At 37.1% G+C, this 27,184-nt stretch overlaps 3 protein-coding genes across 6 annotated transcripts; all 3 read right to left on the bottom strand.

Annotated features, from left to right (window-relative positions):
* Nucleotides 1–626: 626 nt before the first annotated feature.
* Nucleotides 627–5,611, bottom strand: LOC103704200 (protein SPIRAL1-like 3). 3 transcript variants are annotated; one of them, XM_008787392.4, is made up of 4 exons: nt 5,507–5,570; nt 4,810–4,924; nt 2,480–2,722; nt 627–1,035 (listed from the first exon to the last, which is right to left on the bottom strand). In XM_008787392.4, the coding sequence occupies exons 3-4, from the start codon at nt 2,690–2,692 to the stop codon at nt 955–957; spliced, it is 294 nt and encodes a 97-aa protein (XP_008785614.1). In that variant the 5' UTR covers nt 2,693–2,722; nt 4,810–4,924; nt 5,507–5,570; the 3' UTR covers nt 627–954. The 3 variants fall into 3 exon arrangements, with proteins under 3 accessions (XP_008785614.1, XP_008785613.1, XP_008785615.1); XM_008787391.4 differs by lacking the exon at nt 4,810–4,924 and having other exon boundaries at nt 5,507–5,611; XM_008787393.4 differs by lacking the exon at nt 4,810–4,924 and having other exon boundaries at nt 2,480–2,731; nt 5,507–5,594.
* Nucleotides 5,612–9,023: 3,412 nt separating this feature from the next.
* On the bottom strand, nt 9,024–15,277 carry LOC103704199 (putative methylesterase 11, chloroplastic). Its single transcript, XM_008787390.4, has 5 exons — nt 14,765–15,277; nt 13,285–13,521; nt 10,262–10,405; nt 9,715–9,846; nt 9,024–9,591 (listed from the first exon to the last, which is right to left on the bottom strand). The coding sequence occupies exons 1-5, from the start codon at nt 15,128–15,130 to the stop codon at nt 9,304–9,306; spliced, it is 1,167 nt and encodes a 388-aa protein (XP_008785612.2). The 5' UTR covers nt 15,131–15,277; the 3' UTR covers nt 9,024–9,303.
* A 5,632-nt stretch (nt 15,278–20,909) lies between these two features.
* LOC103704198 lies at nt 20,910–26,672 on the bottom strand. 2 transcript variants are annotated; one of them, XM_008787389.4, is made up of 3 exons: nt 26,410–26,667; nt 21,663–21,819; nt 20,910–21,247 (listed from the first exon to the last, which is right to left on the bottom strand). In XM_008787389.4, the coding sequence occupies exons 1-3, from the start codon at nt 26,587–26,589 to the stop codon at nt 21,114–21,116; spliced, it is 471 nt and encodes a 156-aa protein (XP_008785611.2). In that variant the 5' UTR covers nt 26,590–26,667; the 3' UTR covers nt 20,910–21,113. The 2 variants fall into 2 exon arrangements, with proteins under 2 accessions (XP_008785611.2, XP_026659286.2); XM_026803485.2 differs by lacking the exons at nt 20,910–21,247; nt 21,663–21,819 and adding an exon at nt 22,899–23,390 and having other exon boundaries at nt 26,410–26,672.
* Between the last annotated feature and the right edge of the window lie 512 nt (nt 26,673–27,184).

Here is a 27,184-nt window from a genome sequence, read left to right as displayed (position 1 = left end):
TATACTGTACTGATTATGTATATTATTTATAATATAATTTTATATTTTATAGTATAATTATCAAAATAATTACATATCTTAGTTATTAATTTAATATAATGTTAAATTTCAGCTGTTAGAGAGCTATAAAGAATCCCATTTGGAAACGGAGCCCGGTTATCCAAGGAGGACACACATTCCTCAGCACCCATCGCCCATCGGATCATCCACACTGCGCAGGCAGATGACTTACAATCTTCGGAAGGCTTTGAGTTCTAACGGTGGATGATCCAAGGGTCAATTGCAACAAATCTTGTAATATAAATTATGGACAATTTTGCCTACAATTCTAAACTACAAGATTTGAACTTCATTTTTTTTTTGTTTTTGCTGTTTAAAAATAGCCTGCAATGGCAATTGCAATTGCAGTTACGAGCATCCAAACAATTATTTTGGATACATGCAATTGAATTGTAACATCTGCAGTTACAACCTGCCTAATTGCACATAAACAGCGCCCCTTGATGAGCGCCTTTTTTTTGAGTGGTCAAGAGTTTGAAAAAAAGATGAAAAAAAAAACTCAGAATGCTTTTGAGGCCTTTCAGCAAGTCAGCAACAGAAATACTAAAACATTAAGAGAAAAAACATATTCAAGAAAACCAGGTTTAAGTAAATGGATGATCCACCTGCTGGCTGAGTCTCTCAGGTGATTTCTGATGGGTCCACAAAATATGAAACATCCATTAGTTAACCTTTCAACAGTCAGTTCACAGTGATTGATTACATGTTTCTTATCTCAGAACCAGTCGCTTGGTCAAGCAAACTTTCCACCACAACATTTTCCACATTAAGCTATATAATACATAGCAAGAGTTTTTACCAACTACAGTTATGCAAATATTGCCCATTCGAAACAGCTGCTGAATGGCAATGACAATTCTGACATTCTCGCTGTTTTAAACAGCAAGAATACCATCAATTGCCATTCCCACCAAACAAATAGTCGAGGGAAGAACCACCGCCGGGGGCAGCATGCACCTTTGTTGAAGGTCGATCCTGCACAAGAGAATCGGAATTATACCTTCCAGGGAGCAAGAAGAAAGGAGCATGGAGCACAAATAAATATAACTTTGGTCACTGCCACTTCGAAACCAATGCACAAGTTACTTTGAATAAATTAATTAATGTATGGCAGGGTAAGATGTACTATGTCGAAGGACTAGAAGTGTGCAAAGGTAGGCATATTACCATGCAGACCCAAGTTATTGATTGAACACATCATACATACTGATAAGACAGGAATATCATACTAAAATAGTGCATTATTTCTCCCAAGTATTTTCATTATGCAAGATGAATGCAGCTTTAATTAAACATATAGCAAAGAAGGTAAACTACAAGGATCTTGGCATTGATAAAACAAGACAAAGCCAGATGTAACTTGAAGATATTCACACCTATGAAGCCTCATAACTCCTTTTTTCTTCTGATGTATGATGTAGATGGCTAACAGAGAGTTCTGGTTAAGGCTGTGTATAACAAGGAAAGAACTCTTCATCATTGGCAAATATACCAAGAGTAATCGACTAAGTCTTTTTATTTATCAGTATTAGTACTAGAATCAACATATCATTGATCACAACTTTACAACCAACATTCTAACAGCATAAAGTACAGGTAACAACACAATAACAATACCAGTCAGAAATGAATGCCTTCTAGTAGCTTTCTAGTACATAATTAAGGAGATTTTGACATATTAATTCTCCTTTCCCAGCCTAATCCCAACGTGGTCCTCTTTCTACAAAAAGATATTTAGGACCTAATAACTTATTTAAATGACTTATTATAAAAGCCAGACAAAATAGTCCTTGCATCCAATTAGTAACTAATTCTGATGATTCTTTATATTTAAATGGTAATTATAACGTTAGCCTATTTTACCACTATAATCTGAAACAAAAAGAGTGGAGACGTGAATCATTTGGAGGAGTTTGTATTTTTGCAATAGAAAAAAAAAATCAACATTATATTTATTATTTAACATAAATATGCCAAGGGAGTTGATTGTTAATTAGACAACAAGGATTATTGTCTCATTTATAATAAACTATGGCCCTAATTGTCCTCCTATGAAGAAAGAGGACTGTTATGGAATTGGCCCGAAGAAAAGGGACTAATCCATCAAACCAGCATCTGCCGTCAGCTACAGATGAGAAGGGTGGGAAAGTAGAGAACAGCATACATATCGTATATTTGAAGCATAAAATTATGAGAGATTTTACCCTAGGCAAAGCCAACAGGAAGAATTCAACCCAACCAGGATGAAAAAATTTAGCTGGCCATAGTTGGATGTCATTAGTCTATAAGGTGGCTAACATAATTCTCCAGAAGAAGAGATTTCTTACTATTACATATACAGGATGCCGAGAAATGCTAACTAGAAAACAATACATTCATAGCATATAATATTATAGCCAATCAATCCAGTGATTCATACCGTAATGAAATTGCCACTGTTCTGTCCATCTGCTCGGAAGTAGTTGTTTGTTTGGGTTCCTTGGATCCCTGCTGGAATCTGCTTGCTGTTGTCAACTGGTGGTGGAGGAGCTGGCTTTGTAGCTGGCTCAGCAGCAGGTTTGGGAGCCTCACCACTCCCAAACAGGTAGCCCAAAGAACTCTGCCCTCCTCCACTGCTGACTCCACGACCCATTATTTGCCGTATAGTTGACAAACCCAGATACTACACAAACTTTCGGAAGCCAAAAGTTAATTGCATATATAACATATTCCAAGTGACTTTAATATAAGAAACAATAGATATCAGAATAACACATTTCTGCAGTAAAGCATCTTAACCTTTTTTTCCTTTCTATTGAAGAAAAGCTATACAACGATACAGAGAGACAAATATGTCAATACAACTCGTAAGTTATGTTCTTTCTAGCCAACATTTCACCAATTTCATTAAAAATCTGGGCCAACAACTCCGACAAATCAGCCATACTTTTGAGACAAAACAAAGCACTGTTACAGTCTGTAGAAACCAAAGAGACATGGAGGTCGCCAAAGGATCTAAAAATACCGTACACTCCAAAAGCTATCCTGATGCTCAGTGGACAATCCTCAGGGGGTTTGTGAGTGTAAGGGAAACATCATCAGTCTCAAACAACAAGCTGTTTAGACTAGTATTACAGCTCATTTAGAGGACACCTTAAACTGTAATGGCCAATAGAATTTAATCAAATCTTAGTAATCTGTTTATTTGGTCACAGAGATGGTAATAATCAGCAATATCTGAACGAATCAGAATTGCTAACATAGAATAATTAGGATAAATGAGCATAGTTACCCTGTCAGAACTATTACACTATCAGTTCCACTATGAGTTCAGTTCTGTAAGTTTCATTATATTTGACAGTCGATTGCAGTGCCATAGCCCTTCATAAATTGCAGTGCAACTAATAGAGTAATATGACTGCATCCACTTGGCAATTAAATATGATGGTCTGGTATCCAATAGATATCAACTTTGATCTACTTAACATTAGTTCCACTAATCATTTTGGACAAGCAAAAGAATGGATAGCAACTTTGATCTACTTAAACAACAGTTCTGCTGAACATTTCACCATTCTACTTTATCAAGGGTTCAGTACCCCACCAAAAACCAAACCTTTTCATTTGACTACCATTAAAGTTGTTCTCGGAGGAGATCCATCAAAATTCGTAAAGTCCACCTCTCTCCACACAAAAAAAGACAAATAAAAGCCCCCTAAGGTCCTTTCTACCTTAATCTTCAACATAATATCAGGAAATCAGCCACACCAGAGAGATGCTTAGAGTTGAAATCCACCAGGAATTTCTTTCACATAGCAACTCCCTTGATCTTAGCATCATGACCATCCATGATGAAATCCTAACTGAACTAAGCATTACTCACCTAAAGGTCGCACGACGCAACAGAATAGTAATAGTAATATTGAACAACAACAGCAACAACAAAAGGAATGATTAATAGCCAGTCATATCTTCCTCATCAGTCACAAACAAAATAATGGCATCTTGGTTGTCCATATGGACCATGTGTTAGTTATCTACTTTGAGGATTGATGAACTATATGAGAACTTATAACACTAAACTATGCTCTAAAACTAAAAAATTAAAAATTCCCCCTTTTCAATCTATTCGATTCGTAGCTGCAAATTATCATCAATATAAAAAGAAAGAGAGGGTAATTCAAGTAAATACATCTCCAAGTGTTTGAATATCAATCCCAGCAAAGCAAAACATGAGCCAGCAAGGGAAGCAGACTCACATTCCACATTCCTAAGATCATGTTCTAGACAAAGACACCATACCACTTCTTCTAGGGATTAACACTCCATATACCAGACACCATAGTTGCTTTCCAAGTTCAAGAAAACATTCAAATTAGGGATAAGGACTAACCCCCTTTTTTAAATATAGTATCTAACTATAACAGCCTCAGCATACAAACTCTTAAACCCTGATTTTTTTAAAAGTCACATGCTCAGCAAGCCCAAGTTCATCTTTTCGTGCCAAAACCAAAGATGAACCATGCAGAGTTTCAGATAACTGCCTCTTATTTGACTGATAGCATCTTAATTCATGAGAATAATCCAGTAACGAACAATAACATTGCACCTATCACAGATCAAGCCAAAAAAAAAGGGCAACCCATATAGCAGTCTGCAGTATTCAAATAATTAATAAAATCACAAGGCCTTCAAAGACCAGTTCACAGTTCCTTTTCATATATATGTTTTGCATGCCCTCCAATAATCTCCACCAATTCCAAGTCTCACTTTTTACAGTTTCCGCCTAACAAATTCCATCCTCCCGACGAAATCAATTCAGCATAACATTCATAATATCAACATAACCAGACTCGCACTTCCACTCCTCTCATCAAGTCTATTCCTACAAAAAAAAGGGCTTTCTAATTATACATGTTATTTTTCATAACATCAGCTTGTAAGACTACAGTAAAATTCTAAGTCTTGAAATCATTTCCAAAATTTCCCCAAGTCCCAACATCAACTTCTCAAATCACCACAGCAGTAAAGGGAAACAGAAAAACATGAAAAAGCATCCTAAACAATCCATGATAATAAAATCAAACACCAATCACCATAAAAAGAAAAAAAAACATACAACCATGTCAATGCCGTGGAAAGCGACAGGAGAACGAGAAAACCATTACCAGAGGAAACCACAGCCTCCAATTCTTAATAAGGCTTAAAGACACACAAATCAAGAGCCAAGAATCCAAAATCCACCATAAAAACAACAATCCACTTGAAATGCTTCAAGAGGACACCAGATCGAGGGCGGGTAACATCACAAAAGCGAGAATCACCCACAACAGGTCACGATCGAAAGAGAAACCCTCATAAATCAACACTTCGAGGCCTATCTCAGCGAGATCCGACGAAAAATCGCTCTAGTAATGCGAAATAAGGTGAAATTTAGGCGCCAAAATCTTGCGTTAGGGTTTCATACCTCTCGGCCTTGGGATCCGATCTTGAGGGGGAATTGAGAAGATGGGCAGAGATGGCGACAGTTCTATTTACAGTATATATAGTGGCGGAGGGCCAAATAATAATAATAATATTAATAGTGAAATTATGGAGGGGGGAAAAGAATTAATTAAAAAATGGGAGAAAAGAAGTATGCCTAAAAGTGTGGACTGAGTAAAATTGGGGCCCACGTCGTCGGTGCATTAAAACCCCCACCGCCAATTTTTCTTTTTCCTCTTTATTTCGTCGGTGTCACAGCAAGGCCTGTTCACGGCCCACCGGAGCCCAAATCCTTTTGGACTCGGATAGAAAATTTAGACCCGTTGACCAAGCTAATAGACCCGTTAATGAGTAGGCCCGACCCGGCTTGAGAATTGAACCCGACCCGAGCCTCAGCCCGGTCCCTTTTTTTTCTATTTTATTTGTGTTATTTGTTTATGTTTTATCTTTTTGTAATATTTAATTATTTATATAACTTTTTAAACATATTTTTGAGTATTTTTTTAGTACTTTTAAGAAGAAAGAAAAGCTATTATTATTTTAATATGAATCTAACGAGAAACAATACTATGCAGCATTCTAATTTAAATCTAAGTTCTAGAAAACCCAAATAATAATTCATTAAAAATATTAATTATTTGAAAAGGTATTGTTTTTTGGAAGACTTTTACAAAAGTCTTATTTGTTGCTATAATTTATAAGACCGTGTTTTGGTGCTGGTAAGAACAAGTTAATCTCGAGTTATTCATTTATTCATCCAAACGCATCTAATTTTTTTTGTATACAATTAATGTTTAAAATGTAATTTATTCAAGTTAAATTGATTTGATCCAAAAAGGTGAAACGACTTTAACTTGCAAAGCAAAGATTTCTCTTCTCTATTTTTTTTCCATATTTTCTATAATTTATCTCACTAGTTCTCAAATTTCAAGCAAATAAGGGTACTACGATAATTGAGGAATATCCAAAATTAAGTAACAAATCTGGTTAGCCATCCCTAGCAATCAAAACACAGTTTAGGGGGAAAAAGATGACAAAAATCTATACTGGCAAATAAATAGGACTGCTTGGTTATAAGGTTTGATATTTAAAATATAATTTACTTTTCTAAAACCACATTATACTTCTTTTCTTAGAATTAAATCTAATATTGTAGTATTTTAATTGAATGGACTAAAAGTTTATCAAAAATGTTCGTTTCTCCCTTGGTGGGGAAAAAAGAAGGAAATAGGATATACTTCCGAGATTGATCAGTCCGGAGCAGGGGGCTTTTGTGGGAGGACGGAGTATCACAGATAATGTTCTTATTGCTCAGGAGTTCATGTATGATCTTGGCAGGGCGTCGAGTAGGAGGAGTTTGATGGGGGTCAAGCTTGACATGGAGAGGGCATACGATAGGATGAGATGGGTGTCAGGAGGAGTTGGCTTTGTTATCAGGGACCATCTCGGCAGTTTGATAGCAGCCGGTGGCTGCCGCGCGCCGGGATTTACTGTAATCGGTGCGGAGCTACGGGCCGCTTGGGAGGGGATATCCTATGCGAGGCGGGTACTCCGTGCTGAGCACAAATGTCTTGAGGGAGACTCCTCTGTGGTGATAGAGTGGATTCGGGGAGTGGACAGATATGGAGATGATCATCCTCTCATCCGTGAGATTCGGAGATTGGCTCAGGAGCCGAGCGTTTTTCAGGCTTCATATGTTTTTCGGGAGGCGAACAGTGTAGCAGACTGGGTCGCCTCATTTGCCGCTCGGCACTTCGGAGAGGTCATTTGGACATCGTTAGGAGGTATTCCTCCCACCTTGCACTCTTTACTTTATTTTGATATGGCTGGATGTACTCAACTTAGAGCTATATGAATTGCCGTTTTCACCAAAAAAAAAAGAAAATAAAGCAAGTCGTAACATAAAAAATAAAATAAAATAGGCGTCGGGACCACTATTGTGTACTGTAGCTGCCTGTATCGGGTATGCATAGAATGGTAAAAAAACTGTGTACCGCCTTCCACCTGTGACATCAAATGGACGGTCAAAATTGTAAGACTGTCTTGATGTGATGTTCTAAGACCGTTCAGATAAAGATCTCAAACTATTATTTGTGTCCATGATTTCCAGGACCTTAGTTTGATAGAATTAATGGACTCGGGAACGACATTGCATGTTGTATGCTAAATTTTGTACCACTTTTGTATGTCATATGATAGTAAGTTTAACTAGTAAACAAAGTTGCATGGCCGCAATACTATCATGAAGGAGTAGGTACGCAACCTCTTTTGAAGAATATATGGAGACTGGTGAGGGACACCACTTCCTTTCGAAGCTGTGGATTAGATGGTCTTCTATATGACAAAGTATTCTGGTGATGTACTATAGACCAACTGAGCGCTGATAGGGCACTTTAGAATATCTTACTTCTTTTTTTCTTTTTTTTTCCTGTGATGTATTCATATTGGAATAGTATGAATTGCGTATTCTATATATATATATATATATATATATATATATATATATATATATATATATATATATATATATATATATATATATATATATATGTTTATTTATTTATTTATATTGGAGGATGCTTTAAAGGCTAAAAAATTGCGTGTAGCACACACTTTCCAGCAAAAGCTAAGAGGAAGCTTTGTTGCTAGCTTTTTGACTCTAGTGGATGCTAGCATGTATATTCTAAAATAGTGCATAATTGTGTTCATAGATGCAAGAAATTTAATGGTACCGTTATATATTAGACATAGGACTTAAAATTATTAATTGGCCTACAAGGGGATGTCAAGTTCACAGCTAACTACTTGCGCATGGAAATGAGTAGATTAAAATGTGATGGAGGCTAGTAAAACAAAAATATGCATATTTAAGGAGGCAAAAAGGGCTAAGGAGCATTAATTCCATGGTTCCAACCAAAACTATTGGCAGTGATATTTTTTTTTTTCCAATGCTAGATTGAGTTGTCGAAGGACATGTGCATGCTTTAAAATCTTGAACTTATTTCGCATGCATCAATACAAAGATTTAGTTCTCAACTCTCATTATATAGACAAGCATTGAAAGGACAAATATGATAATTTTTCCAGACTATATGAATACTAGAATTTATTTGGGTGCACATGAAAGATCAATCCTACTCAAACTCACTATTCAGATGCTTTAGAGTAACATTTGAGCCTTCTCTTGGCTTCTTGGAATCCTTCTGCAATTCTGAAAACTTAAAATTTCACCAGCAAAAAACTCTAGAATTAGCAAGGTCAGCCAACCAGGAGAGATGCAAAAACATCGGCATTACCACGCAATGAGATCCAACGGGTCATAAATCATTTATCCTATCCTTTCATTGTTTGATTCTACGATGATTAGATCATTGTTTGATTCTACGATCATTGTTTGATTCTACGATGATTAGATCATGCAAGGTTAAAGTACTTTCTACAGGTGTACTTCAGAGTTCTCTTCTAACTATATACGCCATGAAAAAAACATAATGACATACAAACAACAGCTTATCCATCGAATAAAGCCAAAATTGTTCATTCTAAAATCACAGAAACATACAGATACTGTAAATCATCAAATCTTGGAAATGAAACAAGATCTGATGGAATGGCTAAAGAAACCTACTTTCCAAGGTGTCAGCAAGTAATGACAGCCACCATTCGAGAAATTCAGTTGCTATATATTGAGGCATATTGATGCCACACCTTTTGTATGCCACACCTTTTGTATGCATACAAACCATGCCTTGCATGGAGGGCTGTTGGATCACAAGTAGCTCACTGCACCTGAGGTGAGACGATCTTTGATATCTCAACCAAGAGCTTGTTTAGAGCCTGTGGTTTCGAGAAGAATGGCGAATGATCAGCGCCTTTTAGCCTAAGAACTCTTTCCGGGGGATCGGAGCCGCACATGTTCTGCTGGAGAGAAAGGGGTATGCCATTGTCCTCAGTGGTCTCTATGTAGAATCTCCTTACTGAGCCATAGTTCTTGTCTGTGAGTGATAGTTTCTCCAGCACTGGAGCAAATGGAATAGACCTCATAGAAACTAAAGCTAAGGTGATATCCTTCAAGAACGCATGAAAAGTGTTGAAAGGAGTCAATGGAAGCATTTGTTCGATCAAAGTAACTTCAAACAAGAATGCGATTTCCAGTAATACTCACAGCCTCAAACAAACATTAGCACATACCTTGGCAGGACTTTGATTAAACAGCAATTCTTTCAATGATGACTTGTTGAGATCAATAGCTGTAGGGGGGTGGTCATTTCCGTTTGCATATACCAAAATTTGAGCCTGCCGCATTAGATCATTTGTATCTGCCTACAATTGCAACTGAGGTTAGAAATTAAATTAAACGACTTCAGAAAGAAAAATAAACACCACAAGAGCCGACAGGATGAAGACTCTGACTTTGTGTATAAATTGGATGATTGCTTGGATCAACTTTGATTTAAGTCTAGGGTAATCTAATCCAACAAATCTCTAAATCAGAATTAATCTTTTAGTTCTGATTTGCATTTGGGTACTCAATGCACTATGATCCTAAAGACATCTCTGAAATTCTATACCAAAGACCCCCAGAACCATATTTCGACATCTGCACCAGTCATTCTTTGGGTAAAATTCAGAAGCGGGAACTCAAAATATCCACCTATTTTTCCAAAGACTAGATTTAGTGAGATATGCTCATGTCTTACTGAATTTGTATCCAGGAATTAAAAGGATAAATGGAAACCTGTTGTGAGAACATGTCAAGAGTACTCTGCCCACTTGTCAGCATGGCAGCACAGAGGAAAACAGCTTTAGCAATCTTAGAAGGAAACATTTCCATAGCATATGAGATACAAGCACCGCCAAAATCATGTCCCACCAAAATCACCTGTAGAATGTAAACTCAAAAATAACATCTAAAATCAGGATTCATGATGAATATCTCTAGCAATGGTATTTCTGGTACAAATTCTAGGAATGCAACAACAGCTTATATGGTATTTCTTGAGAATATCATAATAACTTTCATGCTACATCTTTTACAAAGTTATTTATCTAGGCTCATTCATATAAAGTTTTGGTAAAGGACATTCCTGATACATCCTTTCTCAACATCATCTCATCTCTCCAATAAAAATTAGAATCAGGTACTGTAGGTAAAACTAATCATAGCCAAATCAGACCAATAAATAATGCAAGCAACTCTATCCCTATTGGTTTCAGAATGTCTTAAATTCCACACTTAGATGGCTGGGTAACTTTGCTAAAATGTTGTAGCACCTCTTTAACCTGCAAAGTTTGCATGATTTCACAACAGTAGCAGCATATGTTGGAAAAAAAAAGAAGAAAACAAGATATTACAAAATTAAAATAAGTCCTGACTTCCAGTAGTTAAAAGGCTGGCATGACTTCACTAACAATGGTGTAGCACCTCTTAAAGCCACAAGGTTCACATGATTTTTACAACAGCTGCTATACAAGAATAAGGATAAAGAAAATGAATATTATAAATTAAACTTTTGATATCCTGACTAATTTGTAGTCTTTTAATATCTAAGTCTTAACATTAGTGTGAAATTAGTTAAGTTCTAAAAAGTAACATCAAATGACAGTATAGAAGCTAAGATTACCAAGCAGTGCAACACAGAATAGTAATTCTTAAATGTAACTGATGGATTATAAGAGTCCTTTTCAATTGACTTTTCCCTGCTTGTCCAGAATCTTTCCAAGTTTTGGGCGGGGTTGGGGGGGTGGGCATAGAAGGCACTCCCTAGTTATTAGTTAGGCTTTCCTAACAGCTGAACTTAGAGAGTTGATTCTGAGTTGAAAGTTTGTCGTAGTAATATGCTTATTTTTTTATGGATTGCACCTTGATATACAAATCTGACTACATATTATAATTGGCGAATTACCCATTCAGTGACTTTGGCACTGGACGTTCCCAAAATGGGTACTATCGGGTCGGGTGAATTAGAGAATAGACAGACGTCTGTTGGCATTCCAGCCTTCCTTCTCCTTTCAGGGCCTATCCGAAAGAGAATCCAGTACCTCTTGGTCGTGAATATCTGAATAGGACGAACCGGCCTCCGTGGATATGTCACTGTAATTGTCGGTACCGCCCGAAATGGAACTATTAATACTGACTTCAAAACGAAGATAATTATCAATGCAACTATTAATGTGATTATTCCAACTAGATTGAGTATCATATATGTCATTATAATAGTAGTGATTGTTTCTCTTAGACCCACTATTTAAATAACTAGAAAAAAAACTTTCTAGTTCACTCAGAAAAGAACTATCATTGTCAATCTAAAAAATCAGATTTTCAATATCAAAACATACAGAAAAACTGTCACCATTACTATCCCTAACTAAAAAAGTGTCATCAGAGATCAAACTCCTATTGATGAATAAAGCTTGTTCTAAGGTTACGATACCCAAAAAAAATGTAAATTGAAACGATGTGAATACACAATTTATTTACAAACCCATGAATCTAAGGCTAAACCAACCAAGGACTAGCTGTATTTATATAGAAAAGTTTCTTTCCAAAAAAAAATAATTGTTTTGTCCATGCTAAAAGTAGATCCCAAAATGAACTGATGAAAACCTCCTTCAGAACATCTCGAAATTTGCTGTATGCAATGGAATGGTCTATTGAACCAACAGAGGTCTGCTTAAAATAATTACCACAATCCTTTTCAGAGATGATAAAACTTAAAGAGAACATAGGTTATAGATGTATGCAAATATTGCTTACTTTCATAATTGTTACATTTTATAATGTATTCCAATCAATAATATAATTACACTACAAGTGTGCATGTTGAGCATGGGTAGTTCAATGATGAGACACCCACTCCTCAGAGTGATAGGTTAGGACCAAGTCCTCCAGGAGGATGGCAATCATACAAGCACTCATGTCTTATCCATAAAAACCTCTGTTGCATTAAAGACATATGAGCACAAAGATTTTTTAAAAGCTAAAACTAGGACAGAAAAGTAATAACATAACTTAAATTCTCTCTATTCAAATTCAATTTGTGAATTCAAATTATTGTTGTAATCTTCTCATTATTTTTCTCCTACTTTATCTCTATTGTTGCTGTAATTTTCTCCTTATTTTCTCCTATAACCACTCTTGTATATGCTATATATATTCAATACAAACTCAAAGAGATCCCAACCAATCAAGTAGGATTTTAGTCGTCACATTGTGTTTCTTTCTAAAAGAATACTGCAGCTGTTCAACCAAACATTCAATGTTGACCTCAGAGACATCATTTGAACAATACATAGTCAATATTTGTCTGAACCCTTATGAACATTGTCTGCACCCTTATGAACATTGTCTGCGGATATAACCATAGCCAGCTGATATCACAGTTATTTTAGGATGGTTTTATATATTTGTTGTCACAAAAGGGAGGCTCAGTATATTAACTGATTAAACGCCCTTACTACAAGAAGGCTGTCATTGTCGCCCGTAAGTTGAGTGGGTCTCAAGACTGTGGGGGTCGCCTAACCAAACCACCTACGTGCTGACACAGTGGTGGTATTTGTTAGGCTCGCTGATATACTGCGACGGTTGGCTCCATACGGTATTCAGAGAACAGTCAATGTAGTGTTTTTGGGAAGTGGCAACCGATGTCACTATACTGACTAATGATTTCTTCTTTAAGTAAACCGTTCTGAATTCACCATATCTTATGATATAGACTGTAGAGATGCAAGATATTCTATCAAAACGGGAAGAGAACAAACCTTCTCTCCATCATCTAGTGTTTCAAGAAAACTGGTAAGTGGCTGTACATATTCAGGAAGAGTTGTGATTTCGTTTGTATCAAAGGAATGGATTCCAGAACCTGTGAGATCTATAGCATTGACTTTAAACCCACTGTCTTCCAAAAGTGCAATAGTTTTGTACCAGCACCAAGCACCAAAACCACCTCCATGAACAAGAACAAAATGGTTGGTCTCCAAATTGTCAATCATCAGATCCTGTTTCATAAGAAAAGTTCTTCAAAGGTCAGGATAAGAAAATGCATAATACAGAGAGGAGAAATTTATTAATAGTTCATTCCATCTCTACTTTAACATACAACATTCTGTTGCCTTATTTTATTTTCATGGTAGTGGTGGTGATCCAGGAGGCTCAACGGATGGGGCTAGCTCACCTCGTTTTTCAATTAAAAAATAGAGAGAATTTCTATATAATCTATAGGATGGAGGTAAAAAAAGGTGCCTTGGTGTTTATTATGAAGAGAGACAAGGATTCACCACTGATGAAAAGATTCCTATTTCAAGCATCATGAATGATAACATTATAAGACCACATCAAATATCCCCATGAAAACTATTAGAACGGATGAGGCAGGAATCTGAAGTAGCAGAGAAGGATCCTTCTGGGTCAAATATGGTAAACGACTAAATCTAACATAAACTAATTGGAGGAAAAAAGAAAGGCCATATCAGACACAGAAAAATAAAGACTCACTCTGCATGATTGGTCTATATTCTCTTATGGATATTTAATTCTACAATGAACAAGCGGTTTTCTATCAACAACAAGCTGTTCAAGTAAATGAAGGAATCATATGAGCCTAATAAATTTAAGTGCACAAAAAGAACAATAGATGTAATTTTCTCGTACAAGTAGCAGATTTGATCACCAGGTTAGAGGTCCACAATCAGTGAGAGATCGCCGACAAAATGAAACACATCAAATTAGATTGCGCACGCAGTTTAAAAGCAAGTGAACGTAAAAAAATTACTCTTTTTAAGTAAAAAGGACAAGTATTAATATGCTATAGATCTCACAGGCTCTCCAAAACCAAAAGGCTAAGGTTTCTCCCTTCCTTCCATAAACTATAAACTCTTCCCCTGGGAAATATTTGTGAAAAAGCTTTAAAAAATACTCCAAATTTCATGATTTAACACGCCCTTTCAAACAGGGTGAGTAAACGTATGCCGTAGTAAATCGAGAAAAAAATCACCAAAGCATAATTAGTCGAAATCGTAGAATTTAATTCAAAAAACAGTAGTAAAATGCAGCAAATACGAAAAAAGGCAGAAATATCTCTCTCTTTTTTAGTTAAATAATGCTTCAAAATATGATCAACACCATATTATTACTTCAACTAGAATGAAGAATTAACAGAATCAAAACATTTCAACAAAAAAATTAAATTTATCATCAGTTGATAAGAAGAACAATGAGTTCGGGGCAACGCATTCAGCTCACCTGATTGACGAGCTGCTGGGGCTGGACGACCGGATCGGTGAGCGACCTTGCGCGCGAGCTCGAACTCCTCGGCAGCGCCTGCTTCTTCTTCCCGCGGCTCGGGTGGTGCAGCGACGACGACCGGTCGAATGGCAGGGCCCCGCCGTTCTGCTGGGCGAGCAGCAGCGCCGCCGCCGCCAGGGCCTGCTCGTGGATCAGGGCCTCCTCGGCCCGCTCCTTCCTCCCTGCCCGCCCCTTACTCCACCGCTCGCTCGAACCGAGGCCCCCGGCCGCCTCCAGCGGGGCGTTCAAGGCCGAGCGCCGGCGGGGCGGCGGCGGCCGTTTGGTCTCCTCCGCGGCAGAGAAGCAGGAGACCAACGCTCCCATCGCCTCCGCATGAGCCGAGGGAGAGGAAATATATGGCAAAGTTTGGATTTTTGGGACCCAAAGTCGGGTTTCTCTTTCCCGTTTTGATTTCTTCGCCTCGTCTTCTTCGGTTCTTCCGCTCCGACAATTCACACAGAAAACAATAGCCGGGGCGTTTGGTGGGAGAAAACGCGCAACTTACTTATACCTTCTATCGAAACAACCACCCCTGGAAATCCGATTGATATCCAAACGGCCACTAAATATTTATATGCGAGAGTGTGTTTTGCAACGTCGATTTGCTGATGAGGGCGACATGGACGGCAGATGGAGAGTACGCATATCAAATGTATATGCGGACGAGTCGGTGCTGGACTTTGTTCCTGGCACCTGGCGTCGCCGAACCGCCGAGACGAAAAGGGTGAATTAGTAGCGGACATCAACTTAACAAACCCATTTGCACCTAGCGTATAAAAGACGGGTCCCACCTGTGAATTACGGCGAAAGAGGGAGATGTCACCTTTGGTGGTTCTGGTTAGCCGTTCGTTTACAAGTACGCGCCGAAATGAATAGGTTTGCGGATCCGATGGCCAGGGTCGGTGGATTCCTCTGCTATCGTACGTCGTGATCTTTTGAAACTAGCTTCGTGGAAGTGGATGCTGACCAAGGTACGGCTGATGTAATAAAGCCTTAAATGTTGTCGACTTGTCGCACGTTGTTGTGTTAGAGACGAGAGAGGTTAGGACGAAGGGCACAAGAAATATACCACAAGGAAATAGCTGTGAGCCGGTGCTGTCGTTTGAGGATGGTTCGACTATAATTATTGATTGAATTCAGTAAAATATTGAAAAGATAAGTGTATGCCATTTGCTGCTTAAAAATATTCAGATTATGATCAATAGTAAAATAATCTTGCAGGCAAAATACGTCTATTAATTGTGAGGCCAATAAAACAGTAGATTGGGTAGCTACGTATGTGGCTAATCATTCTAGAAAAATTTTGTAGCTAGAAAAGAAGGGATTATTTGGTGTACTCCGAGACTTGTAATTTTTTGACTTTTTTAGATATATTCGTATCCGACATATATGATACATCCGCTTCAATATATATATATATATATATATATATATATATATATATATATATATATATATATATATATATATATATATATATATATATATATTATGTAAATAGCTTTCGAGTGTTTTTCCCAACTAATAATCTATAAAATTAGTCAAGAAACTTGGTTCCAGTATTCATAAAGTATTTATATATTACCAATTGAAAAGTTATATTTAGAATTAGAAATGTGTTTGCATATTGGTCTTTGTCACTACAACTTTCCTCAAAGAAATACATGCATGTGTTTTAAACATACAAAATGCTGGTGGCCCTTTGGAACACCTTTTTCTCTCTCTCTCAGATTTAGAATCAACTATCATGTCACAACATCATGCATGTGTTTTAAACATACAAAATGCTGGTCGCCGTTTGGAACAACTTTCTCTTTCTCTTTCAGATTTAGAATCAAGTATCATGTCAACAACATCATGCATCTATATTAATCTCCATGGGGATAAAAAAAAAAAGTAATTTATCTGATGCAAAATACATGTTCATATATAAAGTGTCTATTCTAAACTATGTGATGATCTGCCCTCTAGAACTATAGGCGATGCACCTCATTCTTTTGGATATTCTTTCTATTGGATTTATCAACAAGCAAAAAGAACCATTAAATTGGGTGTTATCTATAGACCGTAAGCAAGGAAAATAGAGAACCTGCAACAACATGACAAAACAGATACAAATGTGCTTGGTAGATCCACACATCTAAAGCCATAAAAAAGCAAGCCCCAATTCAACATTAAGCTTCACTATGTTTTGTTTTCTGTCCGAATGAACTAAACCTACTTTAGGCTACATACTACTTTTAATTCAAAGTGCTCTTATTGACGTACGATAGAACAAGCTCAGATATCAAATTGATGCAGGACAGGCTTGGGAGGCAGGGAGAATAAAATGCTTTCATACCAACTAACGCAGGACAGGCTTGAGAGGCCGAAAGAATAGGGTGCTCTAAGACCAAATTGATGCAAGACTGAAGAAGATGGAGAGAAAGAGAAGAGAAGGAGGAAAGAGAAGAAGAAGAAAGTGAAGAAGGCAAAGTAACTCAATATCATATATTCTCAAATCTTAATAATATAAATTTATGTCCTCAACTATATATATAGCAATGAGTTTATATAGACTCAAAACCCTAGTAAGAGTTTGCATAGAAATAAAATTCCGAAGTCCTCATAGAATTCTAATTCTAGAATCCCCATAAAAAAATAAAATCATCAAATTTCTAGACAAAAATATTTTTTTCTAATTTCTATATCTATACCTAAAAAAATTGCCTCTAGCTTTCTTATAGGATGGTCCTCCGTTACTTATAGTTTCCACCTCATCACAATAGCATATTGTCATGAGACTTAGATAGCTCTAATAATTTAGACTTCTACATAACTAATCTTACTCTTGTATTACTTTTTGGGATTTGGTTTGCTCGAAAAGGTACTTAGCCACCTCTGTGCTCTCTTTTCGTGTCAACTTCTTATATGCCCTCCCACCTACCATGGAAAAGAAATGCTGAGCTCCCCACCATGCCCCATTAGCCCATCTTTCGGTGTTGCTTTTGCTGCTCTTGTAGATCAGAGAGCTGTTGGCCGATAACTTTGTTATCTTTGTCCACCTTCTGTATTCTTGTAACTAACCTTTCGTAAACTATAGTAAACTTTTGGTGTCATTAAGAAAATGGTAGTTATTCTTAATTAGTTCGATAGTAATATTTGATTAGTCACCATGGACATCTCATGTGAGACAAATAAGGAGCAATCAGAATATTTTTGTTCTATAAAGTAGGATGCTGATATAACTGATACAAGTATTCAAAGACTTCTTCTTTCATCAGTAGGACTGTTATTTAGCCTGTAACCATTGTAAGTTACTTCATAATTCAGATGTATGTGGTCTCCTGTGATTCCTACAATTTGATACTGGTTCAGGATCCATTTAAGTTGTTAGCATTTTTCTCATTTCTTGCAACTAACCTCTCATACATTATATACAATAACCTTTTGGCACCAGTAAAGAAACAGAATATAGTCTTGGTTTCGATTGATGTTTACGTTTGATCATTGCATGGTGACATTGAATGTGAGACTAACTGAGGAATATTTTGAATATCTTGGTCTACCGAATCCGATATTACCGAGTTTTTGAAACTTCAACCTTTTTCTTTAAGTAGTCCGTGAGTTTTGATCATTTGCTTCATACTTATGTGGCTTCTTGCGGTTCCTATATTTTGCTAACCAGTATTTAACAATTATTTTACAAAGATGAGGTTCCTCATCTTGAGGTCAGTCAAGGCAACCAACGTTACTTCGGAATCTGAGACAGATCAAATTAATCAAGGTCAATATTCCTTTCCTTTGATGTTAGATTAATTAAAGCCAATGATTGAATTAAAAAACACGAATCTTCTTAGTCGTGAGACATCATTAGTTTGTGAGAAGCCATATCTCTGCCAACTACAGGAAATAGACCTCATCTAAAAGGTGAGTCAAGACTTAAAACTCAGCTGTGAAATGTGAGTGTGTAACATGTCGACATATGATCACTCAATGATTAACGCATTCATCGAAATGCAACGAAGCCCCATACCGCACTTCCTGATCTTGACATTAGTCGAGATTCAAACATCCAATTTACAATTAGAGAAGCAGATTCAAGGTCAGTGATCTTTTCCATCCTGCTCTGATTAATAAAGCCGACATTGTAAGTCACGGTCATCCAACTTGATAGAGCAAGTGCCAGTTTTATTTGCAGAGGAACATATTCCTAATTGCAAATGGTTTAAGGTTTATCTCCTTGTGAAAAGTCTAATCCCTAGCTTTTCAAAGAATGAAATATTAGCAGGTTCCAGGAAGGAAAGAAAGGCTGCAAGTTGGAAAGTGACTTTCACTGAATGAGCACAATGGAACAGCCTTAAATGCTCATCACATGTCTCATGGTGACAGTCTAAAGTTGCTCTTCTACTCTTTTCTTTGTGAAAAAGCATTCATGGGAGGAGAATGAGCAGTATCATTGCATCCCTCATGGGTGTAGCATTTTATAAATCCAATCAGACTTTAGTTTTTGTAGCTTCTGGCTTTATCCTTTGTCATAGCACGGGAAGGTGATAAGTTATTGAAAACTCCATAGTTTAAATGGCAAGGCTTTTGCTTTAAATGTTCCCCTACCCCTTCCAACTGAAAAGTTCATGATGCCTCTACTAGCCTGTAGTCAAATTAGAGAACTCCTCCATCTGGGCTTTAGGAGTTTTCCCCTTTAATGATGGTCTCTTTTCCAACTGACCCCTCCAAAAGCAGACCAACATGAGCATATTGAAAGGATATATTGATTGTATTATATTGAAAGATATCTTTTTTCTTTGGAAAATAATTCTATATGGAAGGACTGATTAGCCTGAAATAATCCGAATCAGTTGTGGGACAGTGCATGATGTATGTGATTATTAAAGAGGAGGTGACTTTGGTCACAAGATGGTGTAATAACATAATTATCCTTAACCAAAGGTCAGAGAACTTAAAAATTTTATATCCAACACATTGTCACCCACTGGTTCAAGGCACCAAGTCTTCTCAAATTAATGCGGAAATATCCAATTACTTTAGAAATCTTCTATCATTCACAATATTTCCATTCCTGAATGATTTAGGTAATTATTCACAAATAATTAAAGAATACACAAGCAAACCAATGGTTTTAGCTTTTTATGCAATGTTTATAAACATTAATAGAATCATGGTTTTGTACAAATGCTATATGCACCTTCAGCATAATCCCTCAGCTTTCTATATGATCCCTCACTCATGAATCTTATGCCTGCTGCACCAGTGATCACCAAATGGGAAGAATGCTTCTCCAGAATTGCTAGAAAACTGTAACACCATTTAGTTTCTCTATCAATGTTATTCATTGTTGGCACTTAGCAATACCGAGAATGCTCATCTAAAACACACAAAAAGAGTTGATGATTGATGGTAGATTGACATCATCTTTCTTATGGGAAATTGACAGCCAGTTTGAACAAGAAAAAAAAAAGTAAATATAAAAAAGAATGAAGGAGACTTGGTGCCTGTTTCTCATTGTTTCTAGTTGCATACTGTCTCTCATGCTTCCTGTTTCTGATGCAGTTATGCCGTCCAGTAAATAGATGAGTGAAACTACTACAGAGTCTTTATTTATATAGATTTCTTTTTCCTATTTTGCTAGATACTTGTTATTCAATATTCAAAATGTTTCCTGACTAATAAAATCCCCCTCCTCGGCACAGATTATTTCCACAGCAAAACCTGAGTGGCCGTTGACACCATACAGATATCTGTGTTTACAAGTGAATGACAACTCTCTCCTGTTGCTTTTAGGAAGCGTAAGCAGTAAATTTGCGTAGGTCTGAAGCAAGGTACTACTCTTGTAATTGCAACAATTACTGAAGGAAGACGGACGTAACTTATAATAACCATAACCATTCAAGCAGAGCCCATTAATTTTAATGTCAAGTTGATGCATTGTTGTAACTATAGCATCAACAGGAAAAATAAATAACATACATACAAGCAGTGGTCTCATTAGGATAAATTTTGATTAAAAAAAAACTTTAGATTTCCATGCAGAGCACCTTTGTCTAATTGCGAATACCACACTGTCTGAGTTGCAAGATTTAGAAAATGATGATGCAAAAGGAATGAGTATGATACCAGAAACTTTTTATTTGATAGAACTCTGGTAACAAAGTACATCAAGCATAAAAGGAGTGAGGAAACCAAATACTCCAAATCAATTTTCGTTATGCATGTACATGGCTTTCAGGTAATATACATACACAGAAAAGGACTGCACCCAGTCCGATATTAGCAAGAAGGGGCAACAAATACATCCAGAAGACAAGGCTCAGTCATCTCCGGCAATTGAGTCATTTCTACTTAGTGTCTGTATAATAGCTTCCAAAACTTTGATCTCGCTATCTTTCTTTGAGATCTCTTCTTGTTTTGCTCGCAACTCTTCCATGTGTAGCTTGAACACCTCTGCAAGGAAAGAGTAGCACAAAGATCTGAACATACTATCAACTATTTCAAGCCCAAAAGAAAGGATCCCATATTGCATGCACCATTCAATCTGCTCTAGCATTGCATATTTTAATGGACATGGTGCTTTTATTTTCACATATGGATGGTCAAGTTTACATGTATAACAACATGGGATGTCTTCTGATGGTGATTACTTGGAACGTTTCATTAAACCCTCCCTTCTCGTTTTGATGCCCATCTCTCTCTCTCTCTCTCTCTCTCTCTCTCACACACACACACACACACACACACACACACAAAATGTGAGAGCATACTTATCAGCTTCCACAGGCTGAGTTAAAATGAAAAGTATATATATCATAAAAAATACGAAAAATTAAAAAGAAACATGATAAGACATGGAAAGCCATACTCGAAGTGTTCTCAAGCTCTCTCGTGACCTCTTGAGCACGTAATTCAGCAGACCGCTGAGCTGCCTCAGCTTGTCGTTTCTCAGAACGTGCACGAGCAGCTGCTGCAATAGCAGCATCAAGCTCTCGTTCCAAACTCTCTACCCTTTGTTCAAGAGCCTAAATAAAAAACTAATGTCATGAAATAATTGACTTGTATAAAACTAAAATGAGAGGAACACTACATAATGGATTAAATGTGATGGAAAAGGCAAGAAAGATTCAATATGATCCCATTTCACCAGAATTTACAAAAATCATTACTCCTGCCAGTACATAAATGAAATTCTGATAGAGACCAACAAAGAAGCACACAAGCTAAAATTTTTGGACATACATCAAAATGAATGTGTACATATATATCATGCAGCATACGCAATTTGAATATAATTATCATGAAGCAAAAAAAAAAACAAGCAAAAGATTATAGAGGATTTTCTGGTGAAACTCATGAGAAAGTCAATAGCATCCTGTGGGTGATTTTTTCTTAAAAAGGAATATATTTGACGTTTGAATTCACAGAGGTAAATGACGAACAGACCAAACCCAACTTAAAAAGGAGAAAAAGATATTCATTTGGGACAAAATAAATTATTTATGGTAGAACTGCCTATTTCCATCCAAATATTATGGTAACGCTGGTTACACAGTCCATACGGAGGTTGACAACCTGTAGCCACTAGTGAACTCTCCCTCTCTCTCTCTTTCTTTATCTATCTAACTCTCGAGCAGGAATTGCTGCAATTGCACTCTTATTCATAGCTAGATCTAGTCCAGACATCCTAAACAAAAAGATTAGTAAAGCACTACTCCCATTCTGCAAACTGAGACCACCCATAACCAGACAGCGACCAATGTTAGACATCCTTGATTGTGCCTAAGTATGGTCCTTACTTCTTTTGGCTGCATAGGATTCCTATTCCTTCTCTGAAAAGACTTGAACCACAAAACCTTATGCTGATTCTGACCCGGTATGCTTTGGGGAATAGACTTACTAATGCTGCAAGTGCAATGCACATCATTTATTCAAGAGGTAGGAGCACCTGACAGAGTAGTTCTGATAATACTTGCAATTTTAGTTTATGTACTTCTTATCTTTCTTCGTCATTTATTAGGGTGAATATAGAGAAATGTCCAGTCACGCTGGGTGTTTGTGTTATACAGTAGAAATGATATCCAAATTATCAGATAAAGCAACAATCAGAAACTAAGATAAATTAGACAATATAGAGTTTACTTTCCCCAAAAGATATAATTTCCAATGGTGAAAGCAAAGAATACAAGGTAAACATGTTTCTATACTTGGAGGATCCAGCCCTAGTTGGGAAGCCATGGCAAGGTAGAATTTATCCTAATGACCTCAACAGAATCCAAATCCTTTGGATCCATTACATTAATTATGCAGAGCAATTCTTGCAGAATCAGCATGTTTCATCTAGGTGCATTTAAAAATGACTTCATCCACATGTTGTAAGTGGAGATCAACAACTCCAGCTCAAAGTAAGGTGTAATATAAGAAAAAGCTCGAGCGCATAACTGAAACATAACGTTGTACAGAAATGGTTTAATGATGAGGAGGGGACAACATAAATGTGCTTTGTCAGGAAGAGAGTCAGCTGGTTGCAAGATCTACTGAAAGTTGATGGATGCAACAGGGTTTGTTTCAGGTGACAGGAGAGCATGGAAAAAGGCTGCTACACCAAAGTGAGGGAGGCCGGTCAGTTTTTTTACAGAATAAAGAATGAAAGAAATGTTGACTGCAGTAGCAAATACAGTAATCAGCTTTATGTATGCACCTCACTTTCATTCTTTTTGAGGGCTACATCCTTTGTTATTGTAAGCCTGTCCAGATCCATTATCAGAACTTGCTTCCATGATCATAAAATGCTGTTAAGAGATGCAATTATCATACCAACTTTTTCATGGTCTTTAGAGGTAGAATTGCTTAGTGATATACCATGCAGAACAAAAGAAATAAAATCTTCTTAGTAAGATGGAGGGCGGTCTAGGACATACAAAAAGTTTTATTATAAGGAAGATACTTACCTTGGGAAACAAATCCACTATGTTGTTAGGATTCCAGGCAAGTGAGAATAAGATTGTCCTTTTATCAGGGCAAGGCATGTATGCTATTGATGGTACAAGCAGGCTCTCAAGGAAGGTTCCACCCTAGGCCCAAAGATGATATTAGAGGAATCACCATTTGTAACAATCCAAAGACTTCACCCAAAAAAGCTAAACTATGTGCTATTACATGAGTTCCTTGGCCCTGTATAAGTACTCAAGATCTTTCTAGAATAATCACACACCCACATAGGTCCTTACACCATCCACCACAAGACTATCTGGAATTGGTACTTGACTAAAACTAACCCTTCTATTAAGGCTTATTTTATTGGATTTTTTCCATCTTAATGGAATAAAGAGAGAAGTGAAATATTTCCATTTGCATTATGAGTAATCTTGCTAATCTTATAAGACCTTGTAGTTCCAGCCACACATCAATCCAAGTTAAGCTTTGACTAAGCCAAGAACAAAAAAGAACCTGGAATAAATTTACTCATTATTCCAATTGAAGTATCGAATTTTAGCCTCATGAAATAAGCAAATAAAGTGCTATAATGTTCCTTGTTTCTCAAAGACCGTCTCCTAAGAAAGATTTCAGTATTCAATTACTCAACTGTTCCTTCAAATACCCTGACCTCTCTGCACAACCCACATTTCCATCCTGATATATTGGTTCCTCCTCTTCCTAAGACAGTACAAGCCTATAAGTATTCTTTGCGTTGCATTTATCAATAATCACATCAAGGCCTCCCTGGACATTGCAGCAGGAAACATATAAAAGAATCCACTTTACGGTGCCTGAATCATTAGTGGGGAAACCACCATCTGCATGTGTTTAAAAGAAGTCTAGAAAAAGACGCTTTTATAGGGAACCACCACTAAATTCTTGAATTCTCATTGCTGTAAGATATGTGTAACGAAGATGATCAACAAGGTTTTAAATCTCCTAATTCCATATTCACATTTATCCATCTAAAAGACATATCAATACAACATGCCATCTTAAAATTTTAAAATTCATCCATACAAGTGTCCATCTGAGCCTCAAATTCCAGATCTATGATTACCTGTCCAGACAGTATTCCATGCCGTATGCCACCTTGAAATGTTAACATTCAGCCACAAAAAGTCGCTTGAGCCACCCTCGCAAGAGTAACAAAGGGGAAGGAGTATCTTCCTCTTCAAGGTCCTTCTAATTTTTACTTCATACCCTTTCCCAACCTCAATATGCAACTTCCAACAGAAACTTCCACTATTCAACGTAGATATCCTTCCAAAGTGCAGTTTGGATTTTTTTTAAGCCCTTTAGAGGATGACATCCTTTTGTTTCTTCCTACATAGTAACGATTCTTCATGCTAAAACCCTCTGCCTTCACCAAAGCTTTTATATCTCTCACATGGGGACTCCACTAACGATTCTTCATGCTAAAACCCTCTGCCTTCACCAAAGCTTTCATCTCTCTCACATGGGGACTCCACTTATATACCTGTAACTTATTATCTCCAAGTTCCCCTATCCAATAACCTCTCATTCCATCAAGGAATGCTTCTTCAACTCACCATAAACTTCGAAAACAAAGCTTCTGCAATGTAAACTTCTCAGATCCCTGATCTTTGAGCTTACACCAAAACAGAGTTAAAGATTCACAAGGACACTGAAGCTTTTAAGAATCTAGAAACATCTAACAAGAACATCATCTCAGAAATCTTTCATAGGAAGGCTCATTGACTAAGGGTTATTTGATACTCGACATAGGATCTAAAACGACGAGCTTAAAGTAGGAGCAGGTGCAATAGTGGGAAAGATAAAGTAAAGAAGAGAAATTAGAACCAAGAAGGAGGAAGCATGTGCACAAGATTTAACTCGATATCACACATTTATGTTAAAAAAGAACTCAATCAGCTCTTTCCCATCAAAGGCTCAAAGCAAGCATGGTGGCAGCACATGATGCTAGATCGATCACGAGGATTAAAGGTTGTGGCGCCTTATGATTTAGGTTGATTCTTAAATTTCAGCAGTAAAAGTACCATGGCTTGGTTCAAAGACTTGTTTTCTACTTATGACCGTGTCCTTAACCTGAATAATTCCAAAGTTTTTTTATTCTCTGTCTGTTGTCCCATATAACTCCTTTTAGCTTGAGTCAGAAAAGAAGTTTATTAGTAGGTTTACTTCATGCCGCTTATTAGTAGCATACACTTATGGATCCTATTTTGCCTAGGAATTGTGTTAAATTTATAATTCAACAGTTTAATGATTTGGTTTGTTAAATTGATTTTCATTATCAAAGGCTCAAAGTAGTGCCTCAACATTGTAGACAAAACCTAGATCGAAATATATGCCAGGTAAAACCCTACCCAACTTAAAATCTTTTTTGGAACAAGAAAATAGAAGCGAGAAATAGGCCAATAATAAAAGAACTACTTTTTCCAATGAATTAAATATGGTGGATTGTTCAAAAAGATAGTGAAGATTTTAATTTTTATGAGAAAGGCATGGACCGATAACAGTTATTGGCATGGAATCCATTACTAGATTACCTTAAATTCTACAAATGAGGTGGATAAAAGAGACGATTTTTCTACGAATCGGATCAAAGATATGGTGTTGAGGGGGGATTAGGGTCGGAGAGGGGGGAGAAGGACCTTGATGGTTCGCGCCTGGTCGGCGGTGAGGGAGGCCTTGGCGAAGGTGTCGTCGTCGACGAAGACGGCTTTCTTGGCGAGGAGCTTCTGGAGGGACTCCAGATTCGCTCCCATCTCCGTCACGTTCACGATCGCCGCCTTCCACCTCTCCCCGCCGCCGCCGCCGCCCTTCTCCGCCATCGCCACAACTTTCCCACACCGGGCTTGGTTTCGTAGTTTTACGGCCTTTTTTTGTTCTGTAGGACGACCGATTCAGACCTGGGACGCCGGGCGTTTTAGTCTCGGTCCGGTTTTGGGCTGGACCGGCAATAATCTTAGGCTTGTCAAGCTATGGCCTATGGTTATACCCAGCTAAAATTTAGGCCTGAATCAAGCTTATTGGAACCTAAACGGGCCGGGCCCGCGCTTAATATTTAAAAATATTTTTTATATAAACTGATAATAACAAAAAAAATGTGCTGAAGTCTTATTTTTCCCTATTGTTGTAAGTCTCTATATAAATTAACTAATAAAACTTAGAAGAAGATGATATCTCAAAAATGTATAGAGAGATCATGGAAAGCTAAGTTATACATATAACTTAAAAGTCCAACCTTGAATGTTCTTCCTCGATACTTTGTTATTTATAAAGCACACTCATGCATCCATGAGATTTAGAATTTTAGCAACAAAGATCTATTTTTAGTGGCAATAAAAATGGTTCTAGGGAAAAACTTTAAGCATCCATGAAAATCAATTTTTTAAGTGAAGATCTATTTTATTTTTATAATCATAT

Source organism: Phoenix dactylifera, chromosome 15 (assembly GCF_009389715.1).
Source record: "Phoenix dactylifera cultivar Barhee BC4 chromosome 15, palm_55x_up_171113_PBpolish2nd_filt_p, whole genome shotgun sequence".
NCBI lineage: Eukaryota > Viridiplantae > Streptophyta > Magnoliopsida > Arecales > Arecaceae > Phoenix > Phoenix dactylifera.
Note: the sequence above shows the minus strand (reverse complement) of the source record. Positions and strands in the feature narration are given on the sequence as shown.